The sequence below is a fragment of the Lutra lutra genome, chromosome 3 (assembly GCF_902655055.1).
Source record: "Lutra lutra chromosome 3, mLutLut1.2, whole genome shotgun sequence".
Lineage (NCBI taxonomy): Eukaryota > Metazoa > Chordata > Mammalia > Carnivora > Mustelidae > Lutra > Lutra lutra.
Window position 1 is genome coordinate 62,737,581 of NC_062280.1, and position 19,582 is coordinate 62,757,162.

The window sequence follows — 19,582 nt, forward strand, 5'->3', positions numbered from 1 at the left end:
AATCTTTGGAGGAGATTCACTTTGCATTGTACACCCTTAAGTACATTTCCATGCTGTACTATGAACATAAAGTAAATGTAAAACAACATTCAAAAATTTATGTTAGTAGAGGGCAGCATTCCCATAATTTGTGACCTTGACATTTTCAGAAGATAAATTTGTTTTAAATGCATGCCATGTCCATCTTATTCTTCCTATTCCTATGCTACCTTCATTGATTCTCTTTACTATCACAGAACCCTCTTTTGTTTATATAGTCAGAAATCGTACACTGCTTCTGGTATATATTTGCTTGTGAGTTGTGTTAATGCTCCCTGTCTGTCTTTATTGGGATTTGTAAGTATCGGTGTTCATAGGATCTTTCTTTTACTTTTGAAATATCTTCTATATCTGTGTATCTCTCCATTTATCTACCTACCTCTTATCTATCTACAAATACTGTAAAATGAACTACAAATAACATATGTATATACTGATTCTGTTTTTAGTATTAAAACTGTGTCTGCCACCTAATTTCTCTCTGCTTTCTCTGTGGTTCACTCAACACAGGCCTCCCAGCTGCTCCTTCAGCATTCCAGGCATACTGCTTTGCCAGGGCCTTACATTTGGCTCTTCCATGAGTCTGGGATACTCTTCAATGAGATAATCTCTTCCTTTGCCTCCTTACAAATCTTTGCTTAAATGTCTCCTTTACAGTGAAGACTTCCCAAACCACCCTATTTAAAATTTTTACATCCACTTAGTGCTCCTGATTCCCTTTTCATGATTTGCTTATTTTTTCCCATAGCACTTATCACCCTCTAACATAGTCTGTAACTTATTTATCTTATTTATTGTCTGTCTTCTTCTTTAGTATAAATTTCCATGAGGTCAGTGAATTGTATCCTTCTTTGGTTCACAAAGTATTTTCATTTTCTAGAATACTTCTGCCACATAGTAGGTGTTCATTAAATATTTGTTGATTGGCTGAATGCACTAATCCAATTTCTATTTGAGCGTGGTAATGAAACAAGGATGGAAACAGTACTGTTTTAAAAAATATGCTTAAATTTGCAAAATATGCAAAAATATAAGCTTATAAATATGCTTATGTAAATATTGCTACTGTGCATACACCTTTGTGGTAATTGCAACTATTCAAAAGTTTTTAGTTTCCCTCATCTGGAATCTTTCATCAATTTTAACTTAATAAGAGCTTTACTATTTGTCATATAAGGTTTCTATATATTGTTTAATCTTTCACAACTCTTTAAGGTAGACATTATTACCCCTATTACAGAAATCTTACAAAAATACAAGTCACTTGAGTAGGGTCACAGAACTCACTTGGGAGTTGAGATATGAACACAAGCTTCTGTGATGTCAGTCATTATGGTATAATGTCAAATACTCTTAATCCTAATGACTCTTATAGTCCTAATAACGCTAAAATCAAGGTGACAAAAAAATCTGGTCAGAGAAACTAACTTGCCCAGTAGAGCTTCCAGTTAATCCAAAATGTGTTGTATTTATTTAAACCATACTTTATGTTTGTTATATGCAAGATAATAATCGGACCTTTTGATATTGGCATTATCTGGAGGAAAATGGTTTTTATCTTTCAACTTCTCATGTGTACACATCTATTTTGTCCTACTATGAGAATTCAAGTTATTAATGTGTTTGTTTATTTTTTAAAATTTTATTTACATATTCAATACAAATGATAAACACTCATTGATACTTTGCATATGCTCCTTCCTCCCAACCAAGAGCTAAACACTATGCTGAATTTGTACTTATCACTCCAATTTTTAAAAAGGTTTTTGTTCTTTATAAGAAGGATATCATACCTCTTGGTTGATACATAGTTTTTTGCTTTATCTTAATTATATAGTATCCCTCAAAGCATTATTTTTAGGGTATAATTCTGACCCAGATTAATATGATTAGAAGAGTTAATAATTCATAGCACATGAAATTCTAGTGGAACCAAATAGTGTTCAAAGTCAAAACTTTACTTACCACAGAGTTCATAATTATTTATTCTTTACATTATGTAACCCATAAAATGTATTAACAAACAAAACTCCTTTCCCTCTTTGACTTGAAAATATGCTGAAGAACTATGTAGTTGGCATTAAGTCAGAGCAAAAATAGACTGTGTTCAGTTTAGGTCTCTTCCAAGAGCATTTAGGTCATCATTTCATTCTGATGTCTCTTAGCGTGACACCATGTCAGCATAATGGAGACTTATGACAGCATGGTTCACATATCAAAAGATCAAGGCAAAATCCAGAGATTTTTTTTTTTAATTCATGCATATGTGGCAATTACAACTCAGACAATAAAGGCAGACACCCATATGCAGAGATACTAAGTTCATTTGAGGTCTCAAAATGAAAAAGGTAAACAGGAGATTGCAAAACTCTCACTGAGTTCCGATAGCTAAGTTTTACTCCCCTCACCCCGCAAAAACTGAAAATTAAGAAACATGGTCTCAAAATAGTGTTGTTTAAAGCTGATTGCCTTAAAAGTTATTAATGTTTTAAAAGTCTCTTTTAAAGACAGCTTATGATACAAATTAAAGAATCATGTTAAATGGTAGTTCCCCGTCCCTCATTTATATCAGATATTATAAAAATATACCAAAACAATATACAATAATTACAAAGCAATAGCAATGACAGAACAAACTGGAGCTCTTCGAAGAAAACCATACCTGATGAGGGGAGTAGAATTTCTTGTCACTAGTCAGTCGGTTTCCATCCATGGAGAAAAGGAAGCTTCTTCTTTTGATACTGTCCTCAGATTCAGATTTGGGAAACCTGTCTCCCTCTCCTTTGTTGTTTCCTTCAAAATGCTCCCTTTGTCGTCTTTTCTTCCTTCGGTTCCTCCACTCCTTAGCACTTTTAGAACTTAACTTTGATGCTTCTGAAGAACTTTCCAGGAGCTCTCCTAACCCACCTATTCCACTGAAATCTCTTGAAGCAGCTGATGCTGCTGCAACTGCCTGTTTAAGACAAAGCCAGGCACTATTTACACCAAGTCCTTTTAGAAACAGTCAACTGTGGTACAAATGTTGTCATTAAGACTGTGAACAATAGGTAAACATTGTGCCTTCTGGTCACTTCATTGTGTCTTAGAGAGTTTACTTAATAACGACAATTTAAAACAGTATAAAGCAATATGCTAACCTATGCATTAAGGCAAGAAAAGTCTGGTTTAGCACATCTCTTGGAGAGGCTTAAAAAAAAACAACTCTTTTGAGATTAGCTTCATTTTCAAGAAAAGTTGCTCTCTTAAAAATATCTTCTACATTTTAAAAACAAATGTTCTCTTAGTGGTGGTTGCTGGTCTGATTACTGTTCCAATTCCATCCTAACAACTGAGTGGTATTTTTTTCCTTCTAAATCTAGGTCTAAGACTTTCTCTTTTCCCTTTTTGTGAACTCAAAGAATTTAAAGTGTCTACTATTTTACCAGTAGATAGAAGTAGTGGGAATATATTGGCTCATTTGACCTCTACTTCCATTTGAATTCTCTTAGTATTGTCATTCACATCCCTGGGGTTATGTTAATCCCAGAGATGAACATGATTAATTTATTACATTGCATGTTTAGCTTTAATTTTTTAATGTTTACAAAATATCTATTATTATTATAAATAACAAATGATTAACATATCAATCAATAAGTACCTGAAATAATCATTTAAGGGATTATGAGATTTTCTTTAAATATTTTCTTTTTATGTTTCAGCACTAAGTATATTTTATCATTTTGAATTTTTGTATATACTGAAGAAACAACCATCTCTAAGGTGAAGCACGGCAGATTGTTTTGTAATGAATAGTATTTTTAGACTGGAAGTGATCTAACCATGACTAGAGGATATGAAGCAGTGATATAATTCCTATCAAAGCTGAGTTCTCATTAAGCATATTCCTGTTTTTAAATATAATCATGGAAGTGGAAATGAATTAATTATGAGAATACTGTTTCAACTCTTTACATATGTCATTACTAAATACAGACAGCTCTAATTTATCTACCCACTTTGTTTTATTTTCTCCACTAGATATATGCTAGGTAGGAATTTTGTCAAATGGGTTTGTACATATTGTCTAGTATGTCATCTGACATAAAAAGTGTCCAGTGAATGTTTAGTGAATAAAAATGAAAAAGGCATTATGCTGTCAATTGTCTCAAACACTGGGATGGCGTTGGGGAAGAAGAAGACCTATATAGACTTGAATTTTCAAGGTTTCATAAAAGACTCTGTATCAGAATGGTCTGTATAACAGAAACATTTTAGGAAAGAAGATAAAACTATATATAATGAGCTTGACAACACATGCTTTTTGTTTTTTTCTTCCTGAGGAGAAGCAAACCCTCCACAGTAGCTTCCATTTCTGAATCTCATCTCAACTACAATTACAAAGAAAAAAAAAAAAAGGTTTAGACTAAAGGTACTATAAATACAAATTATCTAAGATTATTGTGATCCCAGAGATGGGAACCATAGTACTACATAAGTAATAAATATGTGTATTGGGCTAAACAATGTAAAATGTACATAAAACATTAAACAGATATTTGTTCATATTGAATACTATATTCAATTTAAGACTCAGTATAGGACTATGCCTAGCAATTAAATGGAACAGTAATTCAGAATTTGGGTATTTATGGAATTACATACAGTCATATAACCAGATTTTTTATTGAACTCTTGATTGTTAATATCATTTTTAATGTCAGTAATGGAAGATAAATATTAAAGGCCTTTTGTCAAATGAGGCTAATGTAAATATATATAAAATAAAGTGAATAAATGAGGCACTTATTTGTAGCAAGTTAAATATAGTTGCTTAGTACTTAATACATAAAAAATACATAATATATAGCACTTATTGAAAGAATGAATATACATATATTTATTTTTATCCAAATAAAGTTCTTAATTCTTCTTTCCACTTTGTATACACAGTAACACAGTGCAATGCATAGTGTTAATTATTTATTGACTTGTTTGTAGTTAGAAACAAAGGAAGTGGTGGTAATATTCCTTTGCCGTAATCCTGAAACTCTTGTTCATTTAAATCACTTCCAGAATTTGTTTTGCATAAGACGTGATTTCCCTACCTATTTTGGATAACAGTTCAAATAACTCAGAACTAAAGCATTTCTAAGGCAACAATGGTAACCTCCCGACACTACACATTTTCTGTGTCACATATCAACTCAATCTGTCACTTGTTCCACTGCCAGTGATTTGCCAGTTCCCTCAAAGGCAGATGTTTCCTGTCACCTCTTATGTCTGTACCTGTTTCTACCCATCTCTGTGACAAGACCAATGTTCTGCTTACTTAGACTAAGAGTATTGCTTTCACTGGTAATGAATTGCTCTTTTTTTAAAAAAAAATTATTTATGTGACAGAGGGAGAGCACGAGCAGGGGGAGCAGCAGAGGGAGAGGGAGAAGCAGACTCCCCACTGAGCAGGGAGCTCAATGCGGGGCTTCATCTCAGGACCCTGGGGCCATGACCTAAGCTGAAGGCAGACCCTTAACTAACCAAGCCACCCAGATGCCTCTTGATGAATTCCTCTCGTAACAAATAACAAATATATGCTTAATATTTACTCAAGGAGTAACATTTAGTTCTCCTTATAACATTTCTATGTGATTCAACATAAGTTCTATAACTCACTGTATGTGTGTATCCTTAAGAAATAAATCCACATGACTGCTTCTAATTATACTTCACTTTAAACATAAATCCAGTTTAACAAACCTGTTCAAAATTACAAGACATTAACTATAATACCTGTTTCAGTTTTACTTCTAATTATATTGGCTCTCTTAAATGCCAATATTTCTAATTTTGTCCCAAAGCTTACTATAAAATTCTTCCTATCAGACCTATATAAACTGCTATGGGATATGTTGTGTTAGGCCCCATTAACGAATTAAAGATCACAAATTAAATGCAAAACACGGTTATGATGATTCAGTATAAAACATTTTTGTTGTTGTTGGGTTTTGTCTTCAGTCATCCTTTAAAGTTACACTTGACTTGTGAGTTCACTGAGCTTACTGTTACTTTTTCATGTCTAAACAATGACTAGCTTTAGGAGGCCCTTCAACAGATACTAAATGAAAATGGAAGTGATGCTAGGCTTCATGAAGTCATTGGCTAGATGGTACTTTTGAAGAGTGACAGGTGGTTAGTAAGATGTAAGTTATGGTGGAGCACCGATGATCTCATGGGTAGACTACATCTCCTTCTCTGTCTGCTTCCAACACCTTCCTCTGTTTTAATATTGGTTACTTACTGGGCATTGTTATCTGTGTTCTCAGTAAGGAGGTAAAATTGGATTGGTATTGTGTCATCTCAGTCCAAATTAAAACACTGGGATCAGTCACCCTAGGATCAGCATAAATTTTTGTACATAGGAAGCTAAAGATGAGCCAAATCATGATTGGATCACTGGAATCCAATAATTGACTTTTGAGTGAAAAGAATGCACATTTTTTAGATGACCTAATTAGGATATAGATAATTAGATTCTTTAAACTTCTAATAGACATTGTGCACTTTTACTTCTAAATTTAAAATCTTCTACTCTTTTAATTGATGCTATATTTTACCCTAAAGTGGCTGAATTTCAGAATGTATTCCTACTCCTGTACTATAGTATTTTTCAAGCACATTGTTGTTTCTTTTTATAATTGATAATAGAATAATCCAATGCTTTAAAATACATTTATATACAACCTACAAATATTATTTCCTATATTTATTTAAAACTTTGAAATAATTAGTCCTGTAAATAGCTAATGTACTTCATTATCTTACAAATGTGTTTTATTTATAGTGATCTGAAATAAACTTTTAAGTACTTGAAATATAGTAGAACTTTCTTCCAAGCATGAGGTATATTTTATGAGGTTTTTAAGTATCACCAAACATATTTAAAGCTTTCCTTGTAAAATCACTAAACTATAACCATGATACTACTCTGTACCCGGTGGTAAGATGAAAATAGCAAAGCCAGTATATTTAACAAATGCCAAGAATATGGTTGGACTGTGTAACCAGCTAAACAATTCATTGTCAAATCCCCATCTCACCAAAAAATGCCTCAGAAAAAAAAAAGGACTTAATACTATATGGTGTGCATCTTAAGAGTAACTCAGAATTATTAAAAACTTAAATTTTAACTCTACCCATTGAATCTACAAATCTACTGTAATTCAAATAATGCTTTAAATGACCTGTCCATCTGAAAAAAAATCACTATCAAAAAGTCACTATGTACAAAAGTTATTTGGACTACTGCTTCTGGCTAAGATAAATTTGCTCTCCGTCCTGAAACAACCACTAAAATGGACAAAATGTATGTAACACTGGTTTTGAAGACACATCATTAATGGGGCACTGGGTAGAGTGTTCAAAAGCATCTTCACTCAGTGGTAGGGAAGAGTGAGCCTTAGACTAGATGCTCTACAAGTCCTACCTAACAAATCTTCAAAGGTTTCAAGATGGAAAAGGATCAAGCTGTTTTTAAGTAATGTAACTAATGTCCCCAAATAAGGATCAAGAATCTTTATAGGAAGACAAACATATCCAGCACTCCAAAAAGGTAAAATTAACAGTGTCTGGAATTCAACTGAAAATTGTCAGGAATGAAAGAAGAAGAAGAAGATGAAGAAGAAGAAGGAGGAGGAGGAGGAGGGGGAGGGGGAGGGGGGGAGGGAGGGAGGGGGGGAGGGGGAGGAGGGGGGAGGGGGGAGGAGGGGGAAGGAGGAGGGGGGGGAGGGGGGAGGGGGAGAAGAAGAAGAAGAAGAGAAAGAAGAAAAAAAAAGAAAGATCAGGAACATATGACCATTAATGAAGAAAAAATTTAAAACTGATCAAGATCTGACACAGATGTTAGAATTAGAAGAAAACGGCTTTAAGGACTTTAAATAGTTACTATATTGTGTATGTTCAAAATATTAGAGTCATGGGGAATATAAAAGATATAGGTAAAGGTTTTAGAGATGAAAATTACAAAAACTGAGATGAAAAATGCACTTTATGGGATTAGTGGTATAGCAGACACTACAGAAGAAAACATGGGAAACTTGAAGACATAGCAATGGAAACTAATGGAACTGATATTGACAAGGTGACTCCAGAAGTCCCATGAAACTGCAAAGGACTTAGAATAGTTAAAACAGCTTTGGGAAAAAAAAATTGGAGAGCTATAATATCTGATTTCAGGATTTATTAAACAGCTACAGTAATAAAGAGAATGTGTATTCCTGTAAAGAGAAACAAATCAATTGAACAGAATAGAATCTAGAAATAGTCTCATTCACATCTGGACAACTTTTTTGACAAGGTTCAGAGGCAATTTAGTGGAGAAAGAATATTTTGTTCAACAAATGGTGCTACCCTAGTCAGAATGGCTAAAATTTACAAGTCAGGAAATGACAGATGTTGGTGAGGATGCAGAGAAAGGGGAACCCTCTTACACTCTTGGTGAGAATGCAAGCTGGTGCAGCCGCTCTGGAGAACAGTATGGAGGTTCCTCAAAAAGTTGGAAATAGAACTACCCTACAATCCAGCATTTGCACTACTAGGTATTTACCCTAAAGATACAAATGCAGTGATCTGAAGGGGCACCTGCTCCTCAATGTTTATAGCAGCAATGTCCATAATAGCCAAACTCTGGAAAGAGCCATGTCCATAGACAGATGAATGGATAAAGAAAATGTGGTATGTATATATAATGCAATACTACTCAGCCATCAAAAAAAGAAAGAAAGAAAGAAAGAAAGAAATCTTGCCATTTCCAAGTGGGTGGAACTAGAGGGTATTATGCTAGTGAAAATGTCAATCAGAGAAAGACAATTATCATATGATCTCACTGATATGTGGAACTTAGGATCATAGGGGAAGAGAGGAAAAAATAAAACAAGATGAAATCAGAGAGGGAGACAAACCATAAGAAACTCTTAATCATAGGAAACAGACTGAAGGTTGCTGGAGGGGAGGGGGGGTAGGGGGATGGGGTAATTGGGTGATGGACTTTAAGTAGGGCATGTGATGTTATGAGCACTGGGTATTATATAAGGCTGATGAATTACTGACCTGTACCTCTGAAACCAATAATACATTATATGTTAACTAATTGAATTTAAATTTTAAAAAAGCGAAAAACAACAGCAAGAAAAACAAATGGTGCTGTAATAATTAGATATCCATATGCAAAAGAAAAAAATCTCAACATATAAATTACAACTTACACAAAAATTAGCATAAGGTAGGTCATTGGCCTAAGTATAAAACATGAAACTATAAAGCTCCTAGGAAGAAGAATAGGAAATCTTGATGATGTAGGTTTGGCAAAAATATCTTAGACACAACACCAAAAGCATGACCAAACAAACAAAAAAACTTGGTAAAGTATACTTCATCCAGATTTAATTTTTATCTAAAAATTGTATTAGAATGAAAAGACATGTTAAGGATTAGGAGAAAATATCTGCAAAGCATATATATCATTAAGGACTAAAGAACTTATTCCCAGGATATATAAAGACTGCTTGAAACTCAAGAAAACAAAAAGCCCAGTTTAAAAAACAAATGGGCAAAAGATTTAAACAACCACTTCACAGTAGAAGCTACACAGATAGAAAATAAGAACGTGAAAATATGCTCAAAATCATTAGTCATCAAGAAAATGCCGAATAAAATGATGAGGTACTTAGTAGAATGGCTAATAAGACTAACCATAACCAAGTACTGGTAAAAATGTAGAGAAACTCTTACTACCATGTATCATATTTTACTGTCTTCTCATGACTTTCATCTATTTACTTACTTATTTATTTATTTATTTTCCTTTTGAGCAGATACTATTCTGTCTCTTCCCTCAAGACATGGATGGCCCATTCACCATGCCCTGAGTTCAAATAACCTATCAATATTAATGAGAATTTAAAGTTGTCATTTAATGCAGATGCTTTCCTGATATCCTGATAGGGGCTGTAGCAAATACCTTTTATGCTGCAGAAAACCCAAAGAGTGGTTAAGAATACGTATACATAAAGTTTTCTTGTTAATATTTGAGATAAATTAAATTCAGAATAAAACCTTAAATGTTATAATTAGGGGTGAAACATGAGTAGTTGGAAATATCAGTTATGTACCTTTTCACATTAAACTGAATGTCAGATTCTCCCCTCAGGTTTCATGATACACTTTCATAGTCCACCTTATCCTGAATGTGTTTTCTACCCCAAAGTAACTTCTTTATATATAATGTCAAAAAATTCCTTTGATTTCAACTTCAGAAACAATTTTAGGTTTGAATAGCTTTCTCTTATTTCTAATGCTAGTGCTTGTATACCAAATGAAAAGCTGGTTCCAGCTTGACCTCTATGCTACAACAATATTCTTAAAACTTAGAGTAGTAATAACAATACTGATAAAACTTTGCTTATTATCACTCAGTACCTGAGCTTCTTCCTGTTGCTTTTTAAGTTGTTCCAGCATTTGCTGAAATTCAGCCTCTTTCTGTTCTGCTTCTTCCAAGGTGGCCTGATTCTGTTCTTCATAGGCCATGGCCACCACAGCCAGGATCAAATTCACCAAATAGAAAGATCCCAAGAAAATCACCAGGACAAAAAATATCATGTATGTTTTTCCAGCAGCACGTAATGTCTAGGGAAACAAAGGATAATTTCATGAGTATTTTCTATAATGTCCCCAAATTTCATGAGTATTTTCTATAATATCATTTGATTTCCATAATTAGATAGTGAGGAGGTGAATACTTTTTAGCATTCATTGTATTTTGGCCAATATTTGTTTGGTATTAAAGTGAACACATGTAAGTGCACACGTGCACACACACATATACACAAATAATATTTAAATTATCTGAGGCTTAACTATAGTGTCATTTGATACAAACATACACTTTTCAGATGAGTATATGTTGGATATGTATATGCAAAACCTCACTAAAATCTTAGAGTCCATAATGGGGGGCACTATTAACAAATAAGAACACTATCTTTAATTCCTTTCCATGGAGTTCTCTTTCCATGGCAGCCTATTCTGTACATTTTTCAACATCTTTCTTTCCCCTTTTCCTAGCTCCAATTAACCATGGGTTTAACTTGAAATTTTTATATAATTGATTTTTAAAATATTTCACATGATCTTTTTATAACTACAAATAGATTATGAACTAAAGCCTTGAACAGTCTTGGCATCATCCATTCTTCCTAGCAGAATGTCCTTCATATAAAAAGTTTTTATTGTACCATGTACTGACTGATCAGTTGGGATTATAGGCATACATGCTTTGTACTGGACACTCCTCTGTATTCTACAGTGTTATTAATAATATTGATACTTGTAAGGTTCATATATGTTCATAAAATTAAATCTCACATGTGTTAATTTGAGCCTTACTGTTGTGGTCTGAATGCTTGTGTCTCCCCCAAATTGCTAAGTTGAAAATCTAATGCCCAGTATGATAGAAGGTGTGGCCTTTGTGAGGTGAATAGATGGTGAAGGTGGAGCTGTCATGGATGGGATTAGCCCTTTCTATGCAGGTGATGACATAGCAAGATGACAGTTTATGAACTAAAAAGGGGCTTTTGCCAGAATGAAGCAAGGCTGGCATCTTGATCTTAAACTTCCCAGTCTCTAGAACTGTAAGCAATACACTTCTGTTATTTATAAGCTATCCAGGCTGTGGTATATTGTTGTAGCAGCCCTAATGGACAGGACACTTACCAGTTGGTAAAGGTTCTCCCAGTAGTCTTGAGTCATGAGTCGAAATAGGGACAAGAAAGCCCAACTAAAGGTATCAAAGCTTGTGTATCCATAATTGGGGTTTCGACCAGCTTTCACACAGATGTATCCTTCTGGACACTGGCTATAAGAGAGAGAAATGGTGCTAGTGTTAGGTTGGCAATTACAGCTATTTCAATCGATGTTGATTTATAGGAATTGTCAAAACACAGGGTTGCTGTATATGATGGATTTTCTCGCGTTCATTTCCAGAGCACTTTAGGTAATTGGTTACAGTGATACTGTTATTAGATGAAATTTATTAGGAAAACCAATAGAAAACTGGGATGCAAGGAGTCAGATTTGCAGACATTTAGAATGGCAAAGAGGCAGCAACACATACTTTTACCTCTGAGATCATCAGTGTTCTGCTCTATACAAAGTTGCAAGAATCAATAATTAAAAAGGAAAGGCCAGGAAACAAAGGATAGGGAACCACTTAATGAGCTATTTCAGTAAGCACTTCTGTAGAATTTTATAAAATAAAGCTTATATTTTAGAGTAATTTGAGATTTACAGAAAAATTACAAAGAGGGCCCAGAATAAATGCCCTGCTTCCATGCCCAGTTTCCTCTCTTGTTAATATATTAGTATGGTACATTTCAGTCAATACTGATATATTATTATTAACCAAAGCCCATACTTCATTCAGATTTCCTCAGTTTTTCCTTAATATCCTATTATGTTTCAAGATCCCATTCAGGATACTACATTACATTTAGTCACCATGTCACTTTAGGTTCCTTCTGATAAAGTTTTTCAGACTTTCCTCATTTTTTATTATCTTGATAGTTTTGAGGAATATTTTCAGGTATTTTGAAGAATGTCTTTCAATTGGGATTTGTCTGACATTTTTCTCATAATTAGATTGGGAATGGATTTGGGGGGAGGTAAAATACCGTTATTGACACATCATATCAAGGGTACGTAGGATGAATATGACTTATCACTGTTGATACTAACTTTCATCACTTGATTATAATGTTTGTCAGGTTTTCCCACTGTACATTTACTCTTTCTTTTTTTTTCCGTAGTGGATTCTTTGAAATAAAGTCACTATATGCAGCCCACCTATAGGAACAGGGAGTTATGAGCCACCTTCTTAAGAGTAGAGCATGTACACAAATTACTTGGAATTCTTTTGCATGGGGGATTTGTCTATTATCATTTATTTATTTATCTATTATTCAATCATTTCTTTATATGAGTAGGTACTTAAGATATTCATTTCATACTTTGAATTCCAATTTAATTGTTTTATTTATTTTATTGCTTAAATTGTCCCAGTTTTGGCCATTGGGAGCTTTTTCATTGACTCCAGTATCTCTTTGATGTAACCCCATGGTTCTGTGTGTTTTGTTTTTGTTTGTTTTTTTAACATTTTCTTACTCTGTGGCACTACAAGATGCTTTAGACTCATCTTTTATATTTCCTGCTCTAGAATCAGTGATTTCTCCAACAAGTCCTCGTTCTTTTATTGGAGAACAGTATTAGAACCCAGGACAAGTGTGTGTGTGTGTATATGTGTATACACATATATCTCCTTGCTTTGTCAATTGAGGGCCTAGAAGCAATGACACTGCCTTAGCAATAAACATAGCACCTAGATCTGGTTTCTAATAACAAGTATGTGTATATATGTATATGAATATGTGTATGTATATGTAAATATTTGTGCCTCTATTAAGCTAAACAGGAAGTCATACTGTCTCCAACCCTATTTCATTACCATGATACCATTCTAGACTCCCACCTTTGCTTATCTGTAACTTCTTAGTCCAAAAGTGACTGGCTTCTATCATCTACTATTTATGCTTAATTGTTCAATACTAGCATACATGCTTAGTTGTTTCAGGATTGTTAATCCATACTAGCATGGGAAGAAAACTTTATCAACTAGAGTACAGTTGTGTTTGTTTGTTTGTTTCCTTTGCCTTATAGACTCCACTCATTTCCAAAGTGGTTTAGATCAACACTTATTCTCATACTCCTTCAGTAAGGTTATCTTATTCATTATAAATAATTTTGTATCCCTTTGTTGCATTCTGTATTTCAACTGGGGATATTCCAACCATACAATGTTGTGGGTTTTTTTTTTTTTTTTTGCATACATTGTTAACTCTTTGTGCTGTTAAGTTCTATGAGTTTTGACAAATGCTTAATGCTCATCAATACAGAATCATACAGAAGTTTCTCCACCCTAAAGAATCCCCCATCACCCAGTCAACCTCCTACCTTGAACCCTTGAAAAACACTGATTTTTTTAAATCATTTCTGCTGTTTATTTTTTTCAGAATGTCATGTAATTTGAATTAGACAAATACAGGTTCAGCTGGGCTTCTTTTCTTTTCATGTATTAATATGTATTTAAGGTTCATCAATGTCTTTTTGTGGCTTGATAGCTCATTTTCTTTTTATCACTGAATAATATTTCATTGGATGAATACATCACTGTTATCCAGTCACCTGTTGTGGGACATCTTGATTGTTTCCAGTTTCTTATGATTATGAATACAACTGTTATAAATACTCACATGCATGTTCAAGTTAATTGGCTAAATATCTAGTAGGCAAATTGCTGGATCATATGGTTAAACTGTATTAATTTTGCAAGAAACTGCCAAATTGTCTTCCAAAATGGTTGCACTATTTTGCATTCCCACCAGCATTGAATGAAAATTCTTGTTGTTCTGAATCCTCACCAGCAGTTGGTATTACTAGTTTCTTTGGATTTTAGCCATTCTAATAGGTATGGAGTAGTAATTCATTGTTGTTTTAGTTTTCAATTCCCTAATGACAAATGATGTTTGGCATCTTTATATATCATTATTAGCCATCTGTATATATTCTTTTGTAGGGTGTCCAGATTTTTGCCTATTTTTAAATTGAGTTATTTGTTTTTTGTTGTTGTTGAGTTTTAAGAGTGCCTTGTATAGTTTGGCTACAAGTCTTTTTTCAGATAAATATTTTGCAAACATTTTCTCCCAACTATGGTGGTTTTTTTTTCATTCCCTTTATAGTGTCTCTGCAGAGCAGAAGTTTTTAACTTTACTTAAGTTCAGCTTATCAATTTTTTCTTTCCTGAATTGGGTTGTTTAAAACTTATCACCAAATCTAAGTCATGTAGATTTTACTCTTTACTTTGTTAAACAAGTTTTATGGTTTTGCATTTTACATTTAGATCTATGGTTGATTTTGAGTTAGTTCTTGTGTAAGGTGTGAGATCTGTATCTAGGTTCATTTCTTTGCATATGGATTTCCAATTGCTCCAGCATGATTTGTTCAAAAACTTTCCTATCTCCACTGAATTGAATTTTTGTCTGTCAAAAATTAGTTGATTACATTTGTGTAGGTCTACTTTTCTTGGGATGGGGTGTCTGTTCTCTTCCATTGATCTATTTATCTTCTCCTTCCCCAGTACCATACTGTCTTGATTACTGTATACTTGTAAGAATTCTTCAAATTGGGTAGATTTCTTTAGAATTTTATTTGATATTTAACAAGAGTGGCTATTAATTTTATCATGTAAATCACCTAACCCATACTAAGTACTCAATAAATAGAAGTGATTTTTGTGGTTTAATAATGATAAAGTATGCATCTTCCAGCCTTATCCAAAAATTTGTCAGGCTTTTAGATTAACTATTAATAATAAAAAATAATACCTAAAATGCAATACACACTTATGGTGGACCAGGTGCTAAACCAAGTGCTTATGTGTATTAAGTAATTAATCACCAGAACAACCCTAAGAGATAATATTACTCTCAACATTTTAGAAATAAATAAACTCAGATAAAGAGAGCTTAGAACACACTTTTCTAAAGTCAGAGTTTGTAAATGGTGGAGTTAGGGATTTGAATCCAGATATATATGAACTCTAGAATTATTGCTCTTATTCACTACATTCTCCTAACAAAGGTTAGGGAAAATATCAGGAAAACAATCCCCCCCCCTCAAAACACCATCTCCAGGACTGATATACATTTTCAATAATACTCCTGGATCTTTATGGCTACATGAGTTTCCCATTTTCTAGGATGACTCAAAATTCTTCTGTGTAAATTCTGTGGTTTAAGAGTCAACAACTATTGCTGTCCTTGGCTTCCAAAAAATTTACACCCTGACCTAAAATCAATTTATAATACTCTTGGGAAAATATGTTAATTATGAGTGACCAGCAGGATGACTAAGACACTAAAGTGTCTCTTATTGTAGAATGTGACCAAAAATAACTATTAGGCATGCAGATTCAGACCTACATGTGCCTTTGACATATATCTATCCCTTGGCTTTTTTGCACACGGGGTTTTCATGCTATTTCAAGAATACCTAACTCTCTCAAAAACAGTTTCCCAACTGCTGAAGATCATGTTATATTCTGGATTTTTTCCAGCCACAGCAAAACTTATTATATCAGAACATATCCACATCAATCAAAATGTTCCCTGTATTTATTAAACAGCTCTAATGAGTTTACAAAAAAGACAGACTATGGGTCTTCACACTTTGGGGTAAAAATCAGGTACATCTTAACTATGGAATTCTGGAGAAAATGTCCTCACCCAGAGGGGTGATTTTAATGACCACAAGTTTAGAACTGATAGCAGCCCTCTAACACAGAGAAGGTACTTCCTAAGTAGGTAGCATCACTATTACATATATGTAAGAATACCCTTGTATTTTTCCCAGCTGATTTTTCTCAACATAAAAATTATGTTTCTTACCCCGCATCTGAGCCATTTCCACAGAGTAGAGGGTCCTTTTGTCCATCCAAAACATAAAAGTGACCTATTAATATAAAGAATAAACTATTTCATTTCATATCTGTCCTACTGACATTAGGAATAAATGAGAGTTTGACTATCTCAGTTATTTCTAAAGTGGATGACAAAATGAAGTGTATTTACAAAGATGGTTTCAAGCCCACAGTCTTAGCTATTTATAGTTGAAAATTCATTCAGCAACACTAAGGTTAACAATGTAGCAATATTTCTTACTGTCATCTTCAATATAATCCTTCCAGTTAAATGTACTCATTGTTATATTAACAAATATCCCATTGGAATCCATTGTGCCATTAAAGTAGGATGTGGTGTTGGTTTCAAAAGCAGAATCGCTTGGGGGCCATTGCAAACATTTATTCCTCAGGTTGCCCATGAACAGCTGCAGACCAATTAGAGCAAACACGCTCAGACAAAACACAGTCAGGATCATGACGTCGGAGAGCTTCTTCACGGACTGGATTAGGGCCCCTACAATGGTCTTTAAACCTGAGGAGAGACAAAGTAGGTCATCCAAAGAAGAGTGTCATAATCTGCAATGTCTTTTTAGTCACACACATTATCTTTTCCTGTAAATGGTTGCTTGGCTATTTAGACATGAAAGCTTTATGGATAGCCAGATGGTTTTGGAGATGGATGAAAAGCAGATTTTATTTATGAATAGTATGCTTTCTGGAGATTTAAAATGGAAGTGTAAATATCTAGGCGGGAAGCTTTTTTGTGTGTGGTTTAATGTGTTGTCATGAACATCTAAAGAACTTGCAGTTATTTTTCATTTCAGATTGTGTTTCTTGAGGCACCTCCCTCCAACCCATTCTTACACCAGCCTCCAAGTAGCAATAATTCAGAGGAGAAAAGAATTTAAAGTATTAAATATCCTAAGCCATGCTGTTCAAGAATAATCTTTTCTCCTTTATAAAAGGAGATCTATTTTCAGAATAGATCTGCAGTGAATGGTAAAACCCAACTAAGTTGGTAAAGGCATGGTAGCAAAGCTTTTTCCATATCATAGAAGAGAAAACTTGACATCATAAATGCAAAAAGAGAGAGAAAGCATGAGAGAGAGAGTGCACACATGTGCACAAAACTAGTATTTTTATAGACAACTCATGCAATTCTCTGTTAAACTCAAAGGCTGACTTTACAAATAAGTGTGTAATTTCTAAAATTTTAGGAACTAAACTGCTTTGAAACATCATTTGGCATTCTTGAAGTTGACAAACAAGAATAATAAACAAGTCTAATGATCTAAGTGTGATTTGAACCTAAATATTATTACAGTGCATTTAAAGTCAGCCCCAGTGTTTAACCTATCTCTCACCTGGAATGACTGAAATTGTTTTCAGTGCTCGGAGAACTCTGAATGTTCTCAGTGCTGAGACATTGCCCAGGTCCACAAACTCTGTCACGTATCTGTAATAGGGAGTTCACACACAACACAATAATACACAAGAAAAGTTGGAGATACAAGGAGCCTATCTTCTTATACCAGTTTCTTACCTGGAATTACAGAAATAGTTTTCAGAGCTCTCAAGACTCTGAAAGTTCGAAGGGCTGAAACATTGCCTAGGCTTACAAATTCTGTTACATACCTGTAGAATTAAATCAGAGTTACTGATAGTTTTTGCAAAGTTTATACTAAATAAAGAATGAAATTTGGGCTTGGTGTATAGAGCCCCTTGAGTTTAACAAATGGACTTGCTACAGACTTCAGGGTGCCATATGCTGAAAGCTGCTTTTAAGGAATAAAATTTTGTTGCCTTATTTCAATGAAATGTTCACTAATAGGAACAAGTTTGTAAGAAATCAAAGTATAGTTGAGGTATTATGCTCAATGAATACTTCATTTTGATGAAATGGAAGACAATATGGCATGACAGTAATTGTTTATTGCTCCTTTACCAGATAGATTTACCTTACTGTATGTATTGTAATGTGTATTCTCAAAATATATGAGGTGTATAGTTAATTTGGCTAATAAGCAAACTCTGCATTTAAAATATTGTCACAACCCCTTGGTTTGTGCTACAACTGTTTTCATTCCTTTGAGCTTAACAACTTTTCAAAAATACTCACGCCATCACAATGACACTGAAATCCAGCCAGTTCCATGGATCACGAAGGAATGTAAAATCTTCTAAGCAAAACCCTCTTGCCAAGATTTTTATAAGTGACTCAAAGGTGTAGATTCCAGTGAATGTGTACCTAGGAAGAGCATCCAAATAAAAATTAACAGTTTCATTTGAGCTGTTAATACACATGGTTTCAAATATGGCAAATGTATCCTTTTGTGTTTTTTTTTATTTGCTAAAATCCTATTTCCTATTTCTATTTACAGAGATTTGACTAGTTTAATTAATTTCGTAAGCCTGAGTAAGGGGTTAAAGTGAAGAGATAGTATCTTCCCCAAAGAATCTGGTCTTGTTTAACTATTTAGACTTTAGAATAATAATTTCATGTGTTTTATGGATAATCATCAAGCTTGGCCCTCTAGAGCAACACTGTTTGATTAAAATATAATACCAGCTAAATTTGTAGTCTTCAAATTTTCAGTAACCAAACAAAAAAGTAAGGAAAAACAGTTGAATTTAATTTTCATATTATATTTTATTTAAACCAATGTAGCTAAAATATTATTTCAACAACTAAGACTAACCAAATTTCAGGTTTCACATATGGCTAGTGTCTCCCTCATTAGACAATACAGCTCTATAGATAAAAATTTCTTGGATTTATTTATTTATAATAAAATACTCCATTCAAATTTATTAATGATTAGAATTATTTTTAGGCATATTTCACATATCTAACCTAGAAAATATGCTTCCCCTTTTTATCTTTAAGGGTCAGCCATATAGTTTTAAACTGCTTCTCTCATATATATCTATACAAGGAAAATTATAATTTATTAGTATTTTATATATGTGCATTTACAAATTACCGAAGCTCAGAGCAAA

The 19,582-nt window shown here is 33.6% G+C and overlaps 1 protein-coding gene across 6 annotated transcripts in view; it reads right to left on the minus strand.

Moving 5' to 3' along the window:
* The window catches only part of LOC125095498 (sodium channel protein type 3 subunit alpha), a 1,188,574-nt gene that overhangs the window by 47,812 nt on the left and 1,121,180 nt on the right, over positions 1-19,582 (minus strand). For 4 of the 6 annotated variants that reach the window (XM_047721987.1, XM_047721991.1, XM_047721988.1 and 1 more), the window contains 7 exons: positions 18,702-18,830; positions 17,947-18,038; positions 16,842-17,114; positions 16,569-16,632; positions 11,785-11,926; positions 10,492-10,698; positions 2,702-2,992 (listed from right to left, as the gene is read on the minus strand). In XM_047721987.1, coding sequence (XP_047577943.1) covers positions 2,702-2,992; positions 10,492-10,698; positions 11,785-11,926; positions 16,569-16,632; positions 16,842-17,114; positions 17,947-18,038; positions 18,702-18,830 — 1,198 coding nt within the window. Of the gene's footprint in view, positions 1-2,701; positions 2,993-10,491; positions 10,699-11,784; positions 11,927-16,568; positions 16,633-16,841; positions 17,115-17,946; positions 18,039-18,701; positions 18,831-19,582 lie in introns of those variants that run through there. The other 2 variants (XM_047721990.1, XM_047721992.1) reach the window with 2 other exon arrangements.